Source organism: Arachis ipaensis, chromosome B06 (genome assembly GCF_000816755.2).
Source record: "Arachis ipaensis cultivar K30076 chromosome B06, Araip1.1, whole genome shotgun sequence".
NCBI classification, from domain to species: Eukaryota; Viridiplantae; Streptophyta; class Magnoliopsida; order Fabales; family Fabaceae; genus Arachis; species Arachis ipaensis.
The window spans coordinates 5761911-5778358 of record NC_029790.2 but is presented as its reverse complement, the minus strand read 5'-3'; the positions used below and the strand labels follow the sequence as shown (position 1 = coordinate 5778358).

Here is a 16448-nt window from a genome sequence, read left to right as displayed (position 1 = left end):
CCTGCAAAGTAATTCCTTTGGGAAATCTTTAGAATCTAGTGATTCTTTTTCTTGTTCCAAACTTTTTATAGCTTTCTTAGCTTTTAGACATCCTGACCAGGTTATGTCTGAAGCATCTGTTTCTACTATTAAGTAGTCATTTTCTTCTGGAATATAAAGTTTTGGAAGTTTTTCACATAACTCTTTAATCCTTTGAATTTGCATACTATCTTTTTCATCCCATTTCCATTCTTTTTTAGTACTTATTTTTGGAAATAAGCTTTTAGTGTATTCTGTTATATTCTTTAAAAATCCTTGATCAGAAATATAATTTATACATCCTGTATTTTGATGGTGTTTTTGAATATTTTGAATCTTTATTTATAAATCCTTTTTTAAAAGCATAATTATCAAAACCTGTTTCCCATTTAAATTGAGATTGATTATCCCTAGATGTTCCAACTTCATTTTTTACTTGTATTGGAATTGCTGGTTCTTCGTCACTTGAATAATCTAGGATGTGTTCTTCATTTTCTATATTTTCAGAATTTACTAATTCTTCTTCTATCTGAAATCCCTGTTCCATAATATTATTTTCTTGAGCCATTTTTAATTGTTTAAAAAGCATTGTAACTTCTTCTAATTTTTCTTCAATATTCATAATTTTAGTGGTGGTTTTACTTTTAAATCTGTTATGTTGATTATATTTTGAAATTTTTCTTCTTTGGGATTTTCTTTTTCCTTATTTCTTTGAAATTTTATAGATACTAATATTTCTTCAAGCATATCTACTATAAAATTTAATTGTGGGTTAAAAATATGATAAAGATGTGGGGAATCATTTCCATGGTAACATTTCTTAGAAATTCCGTGTGAAAAATAAGTTTTTTCAGGTTTTTGAAGTCCTTCAATAAAACTTATAGTAAAATAAAGATTTTGAGAAAAATCATTTTGTATTGATTTTAAGAATTCGGTGTCATTACAGTTAACATTAGTTAAAATCATTAATTTTTGATCTATTAATTTTGATAACTTAATTATTTCTTCTCTTAAATCTTCTAATTTACTTTTTTCCATTAGGTGACGTTTTTCTTTGTGAAGAGCTACGGTTTTAAGTGAAAAATATGGCTTTAGAAAGTGTGGTTTAAGTAAACAAATCTTTAAATCTGTACATATTTAAGATCTGTACCTTATAATTTTCTTTTTCTTTAATATTCAAACATAAAGCCTTTTTCAGTTTGGATAATGTTTTTAATTGAAAATATAAATTTAAATATATATGAGAGTAGAAGAAAAAAGTTTTTTATTTAAGGTAATATTAAATACAGTTAACTGAAACTGAATCCTATTTTTGATTGAACAAATTTGCATTCAAAAACTAGAACTAGTACTGTACTAGTAAAAATCTGGAAGTGACAGAGAGACTCTCTACTTTGTGGTTTCAACTTTGAGGGTGGGATGCTGCTTTGGTTACCCGGCTGTGACCACTTATCTTACTCACTGTTCACTGTTTGAGTCAAGTGAGTGAGTGATCATAGCAAATTCAACCTCAACTACAACTTTCTCGGAGACAGTTCTAGTTTTAGATTCCCACATTTTAAGATCCATAAAAATGTACTATTTTAAGGTTACTTACTTGTCATGAAAAAAAAAATATTAATCTCTCCTTTATTTTTATTATAAATTTAATTCTGATATATTATCGGTGTAAAAAAAAATTTATACGTACATCTAATTGTATAATATTATATCAATAAAAATAACAATTTTTTATATTAACTGCATTAATAGTTATTAAAAAAATAAATGTAATCGTACGACTATATAAAATACTTTATACTATCGTCACATCAAAATTAAACTCTTTTATTATTGCATTCAAATTGCCTCAAAAAGATTAAATTCAGAGCATAGTTCTTAAGTGATTTAAGAAACGACCACTTTCTATATTTAATTCCTCCATAAGTATCCTAAGAATAAGAACACTTGATATATACTTGTTATCTAAATCAAATTTTAATTTTTGGTGACTAAACATACCACAAAGAAAAAGGACCTAAAAAAAAGAATAACACTCTTTTCTAATAATAATGTCTAAATTATTAGGGGGCAGTAATCATTCTAGGTACACCTACTTATTTAAAGTAGCAGTTTTAGTCATTAAATTTTAATTAGTTCTCTTTTTAGTTTTTAATTTACTTTTCATGACTATTTTACTGTTCTATAAGCTTTTGGGACCACCGCTTCTGACTTTCTGGGCTGGGCTCGTAGGCCCAAATCCATTAACTATTCGATGCTTTGAAAAGAGGACTTTATAGTTTATAGTATACAAGAAGTATCTGTATTAGTATCATTTAAATAAAGAGATTATGGAAGAATAGAAGATTAGGAATTCATACATAGAACTAATGACTTTGTCATATTTGTCATTTATTTAATTAAATCACTTCTCAGTTCCCAATGTTTTCCAGCTTCAGGTGTATTCTACTATCAATACCACCTTATTAATTAACTTACTCAAATTAGTGCTAGCAATCTTCTTTTAATAATGTTAATTGCATGGCATTTAAACATTGCTTATAAAAAAAAAAAAAAGAAGAAGACACTGTTCATGTTCTTAAATTGATGAAATGGTAATTGGGTAGTACATAGAGGAGGGCAGAGTAGCAGGTAGACACACACAATAATGGTCTGAACGTGAAGACTGAACCATACGGATCCATGTTTTAATGACATTGACCCTCTCAGTAAACAGTGTCATCCTATATTGGCTGAAACTGACAAAGCTTTAAAACTCAGAAAATCATAACCAATCCCACTAAATTCCACATATTATTACTTCTGTTTGTATATGATACAAACAAACATGATATGTGAAATCAAATAGGGAGAGGTTGCAGTTTGTACTAGTAGTACACATCTCCAATAGCATTTTTGTTGATTCATTTTATTGTCTTGATAATTGCATATTATGCCATAAAAAGGTACATGGCAGCTTCAAACACTAGAAATTGGAAAACTAATCAATACATATGAAAAATCAGGCATAACACAAATACCAAAAAAATAAAGCATGAAATTGAAAAATGAAATTATGCATTCATAGACCATAGTAATTGTCAAAATTTATCAGTGACAAATAGACTTAACACAAAAAAAAAGCCTCAAATTTATAAACTTGTGAATTTATAAGCACCAACCAGTACCTTCAGCTTATCAAACTCTTGAGTTAACATATGAGCTTTTACAAATTTATAACTTTATGTCTCAGATCTAGTTTATGAGCTTTAAGATTCAAATTATCTAAGCTATAGGAGTTTAATTCAACTCTTGAGTTTGATTACCTTGGGCAGCAATCATGAGCAGCATCTTGAACATCTTATCAAGCCATTTTCATTACAATCTGGGCACCTTCTCAATCCTCCTTCTTTCTCCTCAAAAACCTTTCTGCTACCACTACAGTTAGGACATGGAACAAACCTTGCATCACCACAATTCTCACACACAAAACCAGGATCATGAACAGGGAAACCCCTCAAGAGCCTTGCCAAGTCTCCATTCTCATTCAGCTTCTTAAGATCCTCAGCATTCCCAACATGGTTCCCTCTTATGAAAACCTGTGGCAGTGTCACTGCTTTAACACCAAGAGCATCCTGAAGCTCCTTCCTATAAGATGAGTCCATTGAGATGTCTCTCTCATCAACAGCAACCCTGAAACCTCTTAGTATCATCCTCACTGAACAGCAATCTTCAAAGGTCTTTCTGATCCCTCTCAAACTTGTGCAATAAACCACTATTCTGTCTTCAGTTCCAGGCAAATGGCACACACTGTTGCTATTATTATTAGCAAATGAAGTAGTAGTTGAAGAAGAAGAACAAGAAGAATACAAAGGACTAGACCCCATTGATCTGACACCATTATTATATAGATTATTGTTGTTGGTGATGATGATGTTGATGTTGGTGTTGCTACCTAGTTGTCTTGAAGACAAAGCGCGCCTGTAACTCCAAGCAACACTTGGGTCCAGTTTTGCAAGCAAAGCTTCTTCAGACAAGTGCTGCCAAAGTGGCTTCTTTGAAGAAAGGTTTTCACTTTCCATGTTGAGTTTTTCTGATGAGGATGAGGCTTCTTTCAGTGACTCAAATGAATCTAGAAGCTTCTTCCTTGCAGAGCCGTCAAAGGTTGTGTACCTGCATGATGAACTTGTTTTGTGTGAGATACCACCACCAACAATGGAAGAAGTAGTAATGTGAAGGTGGGTAAGATCTTGTTCTTGTTCTTTTGCTTCTTCATCCAAGTCATGCATAAGTTCCCATGTGTTGATGACTGAATCTGGGGAGAGTGATGATTGTTCTTGCTGCTCAGTTTTTTGAGACTCATCAGCAGCATGTGATGGTGGTGAATCCTTCATAAAGTTGGAATCTTTTTGGTCAATCAGGAGAAGGGAGCCATAGGTGGTGGAAGTGAGGAACACAAGGTGGTGTGTGTCACCCTTTTTTGTTGGAGGGTGATGGACAAGAGGCATTTGGAGTGACATAGCTTTGGGAACCTTTGGTGAAGAATTGAAACAATTTGAAGCAGGAAGGATCCTCTGAGGTTGTGTTTGCAACTATGGTGGTGGTTCTTGATGCTGTGCAACCCATGATGAATGCAACAACAAAGTTTAGCAGAAAAATAAGTAAACAAACTAAACTGATGAAATGAGAAATGGGTGTGGTGTGATTGTTGTTTTAGCTTACTTTCTCCTAAAAAAGGTTTTTTTTTTTTCCCTTCCTTTCTCTCTCCAAGCTTTTTGGGTTAGTTGTCTGATATGAATGTATTCTTTGTGTGAAATAGTAGTTGTTGTAGATTTGTAGGGGTATTATGATGAAGATGCTTTTGGAGGCTTAGATGGAAAGTATGACATAGAAAGAAGGAATTTGTGTTTGAGAGAAAAAGGTGGTGGAAAGGAGCTTTCAATTCAAGTAGGTTGGAGAGGGAAGTTGAAGAAATAATATCAATTCAATTGAGAGTTAGGAAAAAAAAGTAAGTAAATAAATAAATAAAAATCAAGGTTAGGACCATTTTTTTAAAAATTATTGGGAATTGACAAGGGTCCATGTTTTCAAGACACTTGATCATTGGAAGATTCCTGTTCCTTTCCTAGGGTGAACTTAGTATTATTTTTGTAATAACATACTTAAGTCTAAAGTATTGTTATTTTTGTTGTTTATACTTGTTTCTGTGTCTTTTCTTCAGTAGTGTTAAGCTACACATTTTTTACAGTATTCCAAGTTTAGAAGACTGTGCTTACTTCAATTTTAGTTTATCACTTTATCTTGAATCCACAGTCTTGTATTTTAATTTGTAAGCATTCATGCATTTAAATTTCTACTATTGGCATTAATTTGGATTTTTCATTTGGCCTAGTTATTAGTAACTTGTTAGATGCAACCACAAATAATATTTCTTTATGTCTTTGAATAAATGAAAGTATAACAGCAAAGCCATCTTCTTCAACTACCATGTGTAGTGTTACATTTTCATTCAATGCCAGAAAGACAAAAAGAACCAAATCAATCACAACAAGAGAAAGGAATTACAAAATTGTGTTAGTCCACAAGCTGTTGTTTTTCATATTTATTAGCATCAATGTCATTTAGATGGTGAGTTTGAACTTCTTTGCTCTCAATTAAAGCATAAATATATATAATATATAGAAAGCCAATAGTGCAGTCAGTTAGCACTTAGCAACTTCACCTTTTAAGCCAATATATCTTCACTTTCCAACACAAGCATCCAAAAATACCACTTATGATTAATAGATTTCAAAAAATTACTTAAGCTTTAAGTTTGATGATGAGGTGATGAGTACCTTATTTTTAAACTTTGTTGAGTTCTGGCAATAATGGTGTGAATGAGAGAATTACTGGTATTTCATGTTTGATTAGATGAGATTAATAAAGAATCCAAATAAGATTATGATGTGCTCATGTGAATCTTTTGTCTTCATTTATTTGTCATTGTCATGGTCCTTATAGTGGTACACTTAATTCTTAAGAATATTGTCATGTCTCTTTAAGTGTAATTAGCATGATAATCATCAACCAGTAACATCTATCACCATCCAATTAATAATATACCTTAATGACATTACATGCCACATTATGTGAATCTTAGCAAGTTAAGCTCAGATAAAAACTGTTCAAAAGAATCACTCTAAATGAATAAATAGAGTGAAAGGGAAGGGTATAGGTGCCAATAATGTAGGGCAATTACAAACATAACAATGTGGGATGATAAGAAATAATCAAGGCAAAACTGCAAAATATGGAACAAGTTGCCATCGTTTCTTTTCTACCCTTACAAACAGATTGAAACAGACATTTCATTAAAGAGTTAAGGACCACTAAGGATAGCCAACTCATAACTTTGTGACACCAAAAGCACAGGTCACAATTCCATTGTTCCTTTGTGGGTCTGAGCTACATGTTAAAGCTAAAGTATCTGTCTTATCATCTACTTTGTTGCTTTACTCATAACCCTTTTCAAATTTCAAAAGAAAAACTAAGAAAAAAATGGTAATAAAAGGTAGAAATCTTTTTTATGTTGTTCTCATCCTGTAGCATTTCAGGTTCACGTTTAACCTACAAAAATTAAGCTTTCAAAATAAAATAAGGAGATTGAAAGTATCTTTGAATTTTCATTAGGTGAATAATAATCTGACTTGGATATCATGTGTTCATTGTATGCTTTTATTCTAAGGTAGAATTTCACTGCATAGATAATAGAATTCATCCAACTTAAGAAGATAATCTTATACNAAATTCATGGGGGTGATACAAAATTTAGTCTTTTTCATCAATCATCATAACTTGTCATTGCCAACATCCCTTTGGTTCTTGTACTTCAAAGGGGGCAATTGGTCAACCTTCAGTACCAATAATAGTAAACCTGCAATTGAGCCCAACAAGGAACACGTATTGCAGAGTTTTTGACTTGAGTAATTATATCTAAGACTAATAATGTTAGGCTGATTTGACAATTTTTCAGATAAAAGAGACACCCAATTCTGTCAGACAAATGCAGTGTTAAGGACTGAAGCAACTCCCAAATAGAACATTCTAGGAAGCTAAGTCAATGCAACACAGTGAAAATGCCTTGACAGATATAATGCTTAAGATCTTTGTAACCAATGCAATCGAAATAGAGGCACATAAACATATTATAAATTGACAAACTAGCAAACCCGAAATCAATGCAGCTCATCAAGCTCATTCAAATCAACACAATCTGGTTAATAGGACCTGTTCCAAATGTTATATTGTAAGACCATGTAATTTATTGAAACATAAGTCACTTTCACATGCCACCAAAAAAATAAGATGGAAACCACTTACTATCTTTGAGGAATAGTAGGGGGGAAAAATGCATAAAATAGGAGACGGTAATGATTATGCAGTGTTGCGATTAAGGTTATTAATAATAGGATAAGAGACTTTGAGACAAAGGTTTAAGACCACCAGTCAAGTTTTCTACAGCAATTTTAACTAGTATACAATCTTTCTCATGCTATTTATTCGATGATGCACCAAAAATACTCCCACCAGTTTTTATAAAGCATTACTCTCTCTTTGTGCAGTAAATATGAGCTGCAGCTGCAACTGCAACTTATTCATTATTGGCATATGTATTGGGGGATCTTAAATCAATAAATACAATTCCAGAGAGAGAGAGAGTAACTGGTGAGGTTAACAAGTAGGGGTGTACATGGGCCGGGCTACACCGGGTTTGGCTTAACTCAGGCTCGACCTGAAATATAGACCGGGCCTAATTTTTAGACCTTAACCCAATTTTAGACCCAATGAAACCTACGCACCTTCGGGTCGGGTGAAAATCGGGTCTTTAGCATGTAAAAATCACCTAATCTCCAACCATTATTTCACAATTCACATAGTAAAATTCACTTAAAAAAAATAACAAGAACCAACCCTAAACCATAATCAATACTAATATTGTCTAATAACACCAAATATTTAAATCAATACAAATAACACAATATTATGCATTAGTCTAAAATCTTATACATTTTAAATATAAAACATTAACTTATAATCTTATAATGCCTAATAACACAAAATATTAAGGTTTACAATATTTAAATTCCACATAAGAATAACCATCATCCATCACTAATAACACAAAATATTAATTATGTATGATGACCATGCCACCGGACCGAGTTCGGGTGACCCGAGCTATGGCCCGGACTCGACCCGAAATAATAACCGGGTATATTTTTGAGACCCTTCCCCGGCCCTAAACCCGATGAAATCACACTAAATTAGTCCCTAAAATGTTCAGGGCCGGGCCGGGCCAGGCCATGTACACCTCTATTAACAAGGGAAGCGAAGTTAGTCTCACATCGCTTGTTCTTAGCAAGACAAGAAAATTTATATAATCAAAGAGTGAAATACAAGGTCACGACCTTACTTGAACAGGATCTGTTCTATAGGCTCGTACATCTGTATCCTTGAGTTCTTAAGGAGACAGGAACCAAAGTCTGGTGGATGAACAATGACCGTGAGATCAGAGCGTCAGACCCACACATATTTTTTAACTTATTACAACAAATATATCTGTTTTAGTCGCTGCCACTTTATTGTTCGAAAAAGCTATAATTGATGCTGAGGTTGCTGTTCTTCCGCTCCGAGAGAACTGATGTCACCATCGCTGCTGTGAATTAAAGAATAAAGAGGGGTGTCGCATTTAACTTCTGGGTTTCGACACGTTGAGGTAGGGGGTTGGGTTGGATTTTGAGATACTAAACTGCCGGCTGGAAATCGGATTTTCTTGAAACTAAATAAAAACTTTGAAAGTGAATTACTAACTCAATAGTGATTGAATTGATAAGGGATTAAAAGTTATGTAAATATAATAAATGGAATTATTAAGATTCGTATTAACTAGAAAATTAGTTATGATTTTTCAAAAACACAAACACATATCAACATTAAAAGAGCGTCCCTCTTTCTACAGTAATTTATTTAGACAACCAATTCATTTATTTAATAGTTTCATCACCAACTATCTTTATATATACACATCAACCAATTTGTAGGCTTTAGGATAAAGTTGCAGACTTAAAATTATATTGATACTTCAAATTTTAAATCATGGTTCATGATCAAAATAGAAAAAAGCTTTGGATACTTTAATTGCAGTAAGAGCCAAAAGAAGCTACAGTGCTGATAATAATATTTTTTTCCATATTTTACATAATAAAATACATTGAAGTTTCCTTGCACCCTCAAGGCACCCCAATGTAGGATGAGAAACCCATGTTTCCAAAAACCTTTTTTTTTTTTCATTTTTGGAATTACAATCCAACTAACTAAAACTGAATATTTAGAAGAAATTACACAGGGCCAGTTCTAAGGGCATTGTCTAGATCAGAAATGAGATCATTCACATCCTCAATCCCCACAGATATGCGCACTAGATCTTCGGTTAAGCCTCTTTCTTCACGAACCACCGATGGTATGCTTGCGTGCGACATGAAACACGGCAAACTGATGAGGGACTTCACACTTCCTGCCAACAAGAAGAATAACAGTCACAACTGTGAAACTGAATCATTTCTAGTAAGTTGCACTTGCATCATGGAGCTTCTCAGTAGGTGCAATAAACATAATAATGTTGAAACAGTACTATAAGACTAGGCATAGTTATCAATGTTCAAATTTTGAACTTCACAAAGAGATCTTATCTATTCTGCCAATCGAAAACTATGTTAATTTTTTAGAAGCATTGTGTGGAATGATCATTACCGAAACTGACAGTTATGCTGAAGTACTTGGTAGTTTCAACAATATGCTTTGAGAGTGCCAGGGAACCTGTTAAAAAGCTAAGCACAGATCCTGCACCTTTTGCCTGCAAGGAACCAGAGAATATATGATAATCAATTCCAGGCATAGCAACAACAATCTTTAATTTCAATATATATATGATACCTGCGAGTAGTGTAAATCGTGTCCAGGATGACCAGGCAGACCAGCATAGTTTACTTTCTTCACTAGAGGATGGGAGGCAAGGAACTCGGCAATCTTCTGAGCATTATCCTGCACATATTGACTCAAAGTTACAACATTGTTGTTAGGGGGAAAACATGTCACCAACCAAACCATCTTCACTCTGCATCACCATTATATATATATATATTAAGGAAAGCAATAATGTCTTTGGTTACTGGTATTTTGGTTAATTGGGTGTTTAATGGACAAGATCTGACATGCATTAACAGATAAATAGTAGAAGCACTTCGAGTACAAAAAGATGTTTCAAGAAGAACCTGTTGTTTCTCAACTCGCAGGGACATCGTCTTGATTCCTCGCATACAGAGCCAACAGTCAAATGGAGCCAAGCCTGAACCCTCTGCATTTTGCAAGAAATATAACTCTTTTCCCAACCTTAAGAGGTTTAATGAAAAGAGGTAAAGATTTTGGAAAGGATGAATAGTGAGTAATGTGATGGACTAACCAGTTAAATAACACTGCTACTGTAAGTTCAACAAATACTAACAAGTACAAATGCGAGAAAATAAGGGGGTAAAGAGGGAAAACATCAATATTTTCTCTTTTTTTTTCATATTTAACATATTTAATATCTGAAAATCAGGAACCACCTTTCATCTTTCACAGCAAGCACACCAGCCATAATATCGCTATGTCCAGAAATAAATTTGGTAGCTGAGTGCATAACAATATCTGCAGGGGACAATAAAGAGTCAAAGCTTTTCATTTTATCTTATCCAATATATATTTCTACTCAACAAAAATGGAGTAAATATTAGGATAAGAATACAGTATCAAGTGACCAAAACATAAAATACAAGAGAAGTGGGAGAATATGTTTATTGCCATTGCCTTGTAACGCTTATACCGTCAAATAATAATAAAAAATTAATAATAATGCTTATACCTGCTCCAAGTTCTAATGGCCGAGACAACACAGGTGACATTATACTATTATCCACCAACACCAGAGCACCATGTGCATGAGCCATCTCAGATATTTTCTGTGAATGAATTAAGAAAGGGTAAAAATATCATTATTGTGAGAAGAAACCACCAAAGAATATTCCATAGTCAAAGCCAAAATCATGATTATAAAGGACTTCATAGCTGATAACAGCAAAAAACATCAGGTAACAACACTAAAAATTCAGAATTTCACATTCAGCATCATACTCGAATATCAGTAATTTGTAGTCGAGGATTGGTTGGGCTCTCAAGCCACACAAGCTTAGTCCGGGGTCCAATAGCAGATGCAACCTCATTAAGATCAGTTGTATTTACCCGTCTGCAAACGTAAGAATTCAACTACAATCAGCAATTGGTCTTTTACTTCATGGAACAAACAAACTTGATTGGTTTGTTGCCATAATTAATTACTGGTTATGGAAAAAAATGAACAAGCATAACTGACAAGTTAGACTAACTTGACCACAATGCCATTCTTTGGAGTTACTCGGGACAGCAACCTGTCTGTTCCACCATATAGATCATCTCCAGCAACAATTTCCTCACCTACATTATATTATATTATCAGTGCCAAATATCAGAAAATATAATTTTTGCATCAATAAGGGGGAAAAAGAACAGTCCTCTGAGAATTCATGGCTTTCAGTCCCATAGTGCATCAATCAGTAAGTTTTCAAAATGAATCCAACAAACGAATAATCTAGGGAAAATACAAATAGTGATGACACTGCACTGCATGAGTGAATGCATGCAGAGACTCCAACTCCAAAGAATGAAACTACTCATATTCTTAAATATTCAGTGATGAATCTAATCTAAATTTCACAACTAAAAATGAAGAAAAACCAGATTATAGCACAATGAAGAAAGAAAAGGCACCAGCTTGAACAAGATGAGAAACAGCACTCAGAGCAGCCATTCCACTGGTGAAGCATAGGGCTCTATCCCCCTTATCAAGTTTCGCCAACAAACTGAGAACACAGCATGCAAGGTAAAACATGGTGAGAAAAGAAAACATTAATGCCGCAATATTGGCAGTTGCAATGGTAAACAAACAGAACTAACGGGACACAGCGAACCTTTCTAAAGCATCTCGAGTGGGATTTCCACTTCTGGTATAATCATAGGGACCATTTTCTATTGCATTAGGCTGCATGAATAGGAGTACTGGTCAATAAACATAATGAGATCAAGAGAAAACTACTCCCTCCATTCCAATTAGTACTCTTACTTTTCCAGTACATCAGAAAATCAATGTATCTAGACACATTTATGTCCAAATACATTCAAAAGGTTCATGTCACAGTCAGTATCAAAAAATCAAAGCTTCACCTGCTTAAAAGTAGCAGTCTGATAGAGCGGATTACTGACTGCTCCAAAAGGATCAGACTCATTCTCGAAATTCATAACCAATGTTGAGATATTAGGCTCCAAAATTTCCTCTTCTGCAAACAGAGATGACTAGGATTTACACATAAAACATAAAACAACATTTTGTAAAGTCTGGTTTGCAGCACATACCAGCAAAACAATCCACTGCATCATTCACCAAAGATGATGTGGTCCCATCCATCACTTTATCAACCAAGCAATTCAGCCTGAAACCCTTTGCAAAGATCACTCTCTTTGTGCCGAAATTTGCTGAATTCTCAAAAGCCAAGCAGGCCCAACTGTTTGAAGCAGTTGTTCTCTGTAACAGATCACACCAATGACAGAATGAGAAGCATGATTCAAAATGGATTATCATCATTGAAAAGAAAAATTCGAAGCTTCTGATTGAAATAAAAATGGTCCCGGAATCAAGTTTCCCAAAATCATGGGGTGAGAAAATTCTCACTTCTCAAAGCCTCAAGACCACATTTTTGCGCAGCTCAGCCATGTATCAGAGCCATACACTGCACCCCATTTTGCTGAATGAATATAAAGAGTGAAAGAATGTTTCTTTTTTCAGGAAACAAACAGAAAATAAGGCAAAATGAGAATATGGTACTAAGAAAGGACAAGGGTTTTTACCTGATGGTGGTGATGAAGAACAATGGAGTGAAGGAAGGGTCTGAGAGAGATGGATGAAGAAATCATGATGGAAAGTTGGAATCTTTTGAAGCGTTTGATTCGGAGTTGGATTATACTAAAATTAATGTTGTCTGGGGCATTACTCAACCAGCAGTGCCGCCTCTTATAAAGACAAGAACTTTATATAGTTAGTTACTTAGTTATATACTCAAAATTCAAAAATGAAAAGCAATACTAAAAAAAGAAGAAGATACAATGAGAAAGAAAATAGGGGAAAAGGTAATGAGAAACTCAAAAAAGTTAAATAAAATTTTTGTTTTTACATATTTTTTTTCCATAAGATTCTAAAATAAAAGTAAAACTAAAAAATAAAAACACATAACAAAAATATTCTTAATCGTTAATTACGAAAGAGAAAGAATAACCAAATTATAATATATTGATGAGTTCATTTTTTAATTGCTGGTATAGCTTTGTTAATTTATGAAACTTACTTCCCTCTATTAAAACTTAAAGTTAACCTCTCTTTGACATCATTTAAAAAAATTATCAGATCACTTTCAATAATGAAAATCCAAAATCCGCATCTAAAGTTTTCCTTAGTTCATAATTACTATTATTTTCTCATATATTCATTATCCCATTCACTTTCTACCACTTCATCATTCCACCTCAAATTTTAAGTGTCTAGAAGTATAAAGCAAAATATATTTTTTAATTTTTTTTCTTTCAAATGATGTTGTCAAATATAATTTTTTATATCTTTTATCACATTTTTTTCTCACTTAAAAATATATAATGAGATATCACAATTTACAACATGAATTAAAAAAAATTAAAAAGATTTATTCTCGTATAAAACAATCCATTGACTTTAGCAAAAACCAAAAAAATAAAAAGTAGGATTTAAATTTGGGTAACTTCAAGCAAGATAAATTTATTGGAATTTTGTACTTTTTTTCCTTAGTACTTCAAATTATTGAAACACAACCAAAATTAATTAATAAAATTTAACTATAATTACAAAATCCAAATACTAATACATCTAGGAATTACATTAGTTGGTCTTCCAAGAGGTAAAGTGCATTGGGGATACAAATTCCAAGCTTGACAATAATACAAGCCAACCTCAGCTGCAACTTGGTCTTTCCTCTGTACCCCTTCTTTCCACTGTTCAACACTTCATTTGCTACTATTTACTATAACACAGTAATATATGTATTTCCACTATCAAGTAACAACTAATAAAATCACATACAAATTGACTTCATCACTCAAGCTGAACCCCTTCATCTACCTGCATTAAGGTACAAAAATGAATCATAACAGATTTATGTATTCAAAAACTGGTTCATTTACACATATTTGCATGATCTAAAAACCAAGCAGACAAATATTAAACAGCATTATGCAGAGCTATTGATAACATTAAGCATGTCAGTAAAATCTTACCCCATGTGATTAGTATAATCCTAGTAATGATAACCATATTGTATTGAATGATAAAAGTCATGGTATTGGAATAATATATCAAGATGCTGAGAGCAATATCACTCAAGAACTTCAGCCACAAAGAGTTGTTTCACTTCTCTTTTCTTTCTCAATTCAAATGTATTGATATTTGTCCTCCTTACAGAACAAGGCCAAGGTGCAAAACTATACTGTTAGCATATACTTTTACTAACATAGATACAAGCCAAAGGTATAAAAATTGTATGCAGGGAATGCATACCTCCTTGATCGGGTATTGCGCCTAGTTTTGGTCACAGAGACATCACCATTTCCATCTTTCATGATGTTTTTCTTAGTTCTGGACATATTCCCATTGTTGTCCTTTATGCCGCTTTTCTTAGTTCTGGACTGGGAAAATCCTATAATTTACAGCCTCTAGTTAGTTGTATTTCTCAAATCAGACAGATTCACCAAAACTTGTGTATACACTAACCTTTAGTTTTAACCACAGATGAGACCTCGGCATCATCTTGATCTGATTCTATCAGCTCGCTCGAGGAACCCGAATGATCTTCTGACCTAAAAGGTCTCCCTTTTGATTTATCATTTGAAGGCGAAGCAGTCATTTTGGTGCCTGGATCAATAACTTCCCCATCTGTTTCATCTGCACATACAACATTGTCATCAGACTTGTGCTTTTCTGACAAACAAAATTCTTTATTAAAATATGCAGATATTCTTGAAAATGCAGGAAGTGCCACATAAATCACAAGGCAAAATAGAAGTTTCATATTAAAAAACTTTGCTCTAATCAGTCATGTAATCATGCCAACCGAAACTGAACAAAAACATAAAATGAATTCATTGATCAGCAATGATTACCATGACTGCCAATGCAGTGAAATTAGAAAGACGCTATATAATACTATAATAGATAGATCGGAAAATTTGAAGTTGAACAAATGTTACCCGGTTCTTCTGATGTTGTAGCTACAACAAAACCTTCCCTGCTGCTAATTTTCTGCTGATGAATTCTGGCATTTCTAGTGGTAACTTCTTGCTCCTTTCTTTCCATGTGAAACTTATTCAGCTTATCCTCAAACTCCTCAATGCAAGATTTGAGTTCAGGTTTTGTAAACTTCTTCCCCTGATCTCAATTTAAAGCAGACAGGATTCAACTTTAGCCATTTTCACTTAACCAAGGGCAACGGAAAAACATGATTACCTTGTTTAAGATGCTCCTGAAATGATCCATAACAGAATCCTCTGACAAGGCATGCTCATATGTCTTAAATAACTCTATGAGTTTTTTCATCCCTTTTTCAGTAAATGCTAGCTGAGAGAGACAATAGGATATGTGTTCCCATTGTCTGACGTCTGCAGAAAAGTAAGAAGCAAGAATTAATTTATAAATGAGAGGGGAGGGGAAAAAACATTTGGAAATTAGAACTGAGCAGCAAAAGTGTAAAGCCATAAACAAACCCATCCATTTTACAAATAATAGAGAGTTTTTTATACTTCACAAGATATGCAGTACATATCACTCGAGAAAGGAAGAAGCTAATAATCTAATAAGTCTACATTCAGATTCTCATTATATATTCAATAGAAGGTGATTACTTCTATGAAGATATCTTCATGTGAAAATGATATTGTGAATTGTTAGATGGTTTGAGATGGTTGACTGAACCATCTAACGGTTCGCAATATCATCTTCACATGAAGACGTCTTCATGAAAGTAGCCACCCTAATAGAAAATGAGGTTCAGTTTGTTTGGCAAAGTTAATGGCTGTATCAACTTCAAATGCATTAGAATTCCACCATGGTGGGAGATAGAGGGAAAAATATGGTTGTTCATAAGAACAATTGCTCTTTATCAGAAAATCATCCTGAAGGGATGCTATGTAAAAGAATACAAAAGTTCAAAGCATTTGTGTTAACATGTGAAACTTTTCATTGTTTGATTATGACAAGCTACACC

At 33.4% G+C, this 16448-nt stretch overlaps 2 protein-coding genes and 1 pseudogene across 3 annotated transcripts in view; all 3 read right to left on the bottom strand.

Annotated features, from left to right (window-relative positions):
• On the bottom strand, positions 3054 to 5003 carry LOC107645544 (annotated as a pseudogene).
• LOC107645543 (cystathionine beta-lyase, chloroplastic) lies at positions 9150 to 13187 on the bottom strand. Of its 2 annotated transcripts, XM_016349598.2 has the most exons (14): positions 13015 to 13140; positions 12839 to 12911; positions 12523 to 12691; positions 12334 to 12446; positions 12081 to 12151; positions 11881 to 11972; positions 11460 to 11547; positions 11209 to 11320; positions 10940 to 11036; positions 10644 to 10725; positions 10311 to 10428; positions 9973 to 10080; positions 9790 to 9892; positions 9150 to 9553 (listed from the first exon to the last, which is right to left on the bottom strand). In XM_016349598.2, the coding sequence occupies exons 3-14, from the start codon at positions 12572 to 12574 to the stop codon at positions 9378 to 9380; spliced, it is 1212 nt and encodes a 403-aa protein (XP_016205084.1). In that variant the 5' UTR covers positions 12575 to 12691; positions 12839 to 12911; positions 13015 to 13140; the 3' UTR covers positions 9150 to 9377. The 2 variants fall into 2 exon arrangements, with proteins under 2 accessions (XP_016205084.1, XP_016205083.1); XM_016349597.2 differs by lacking the exon at positions 12839 to 12911 and having other exon boundaries at positions 13015 to 13187.
• The window catches only part of LOC107645541 (condensin complex subunit 1), a 7777-nt gene continuing 5613 nt past the window's right edge, over positions 14285 to 16448 (bottom strand). Inside the window, exons 13-18 of the mRNA XM_021105402.1 lie at positions 15692 to 15857; positions 15436 to 15613; positions 14960 to 15130; positions 14747 to 14885; positions 14577 to 14643; positions 14285 to 14311 (exon numbers count right to left, since the gene is read on the bottom strand). Of these exons, the coding sequence (XP_020961061.1) occupies positions 14285 to 14311; positions 14577 to 14643; positions 14747 to 14885; positions 14960 to 15130; positions 15436 to 15613; positions 15692 to 15857 (748 nt within the window). The remainder of the gene's footprint in view (positions 14312 to 14576; positions 14644 to 14746; positions 14886 to 14959; positions 15131 to 15435; positions 15614 to 15691; positions 15858 to 16448) is intronic.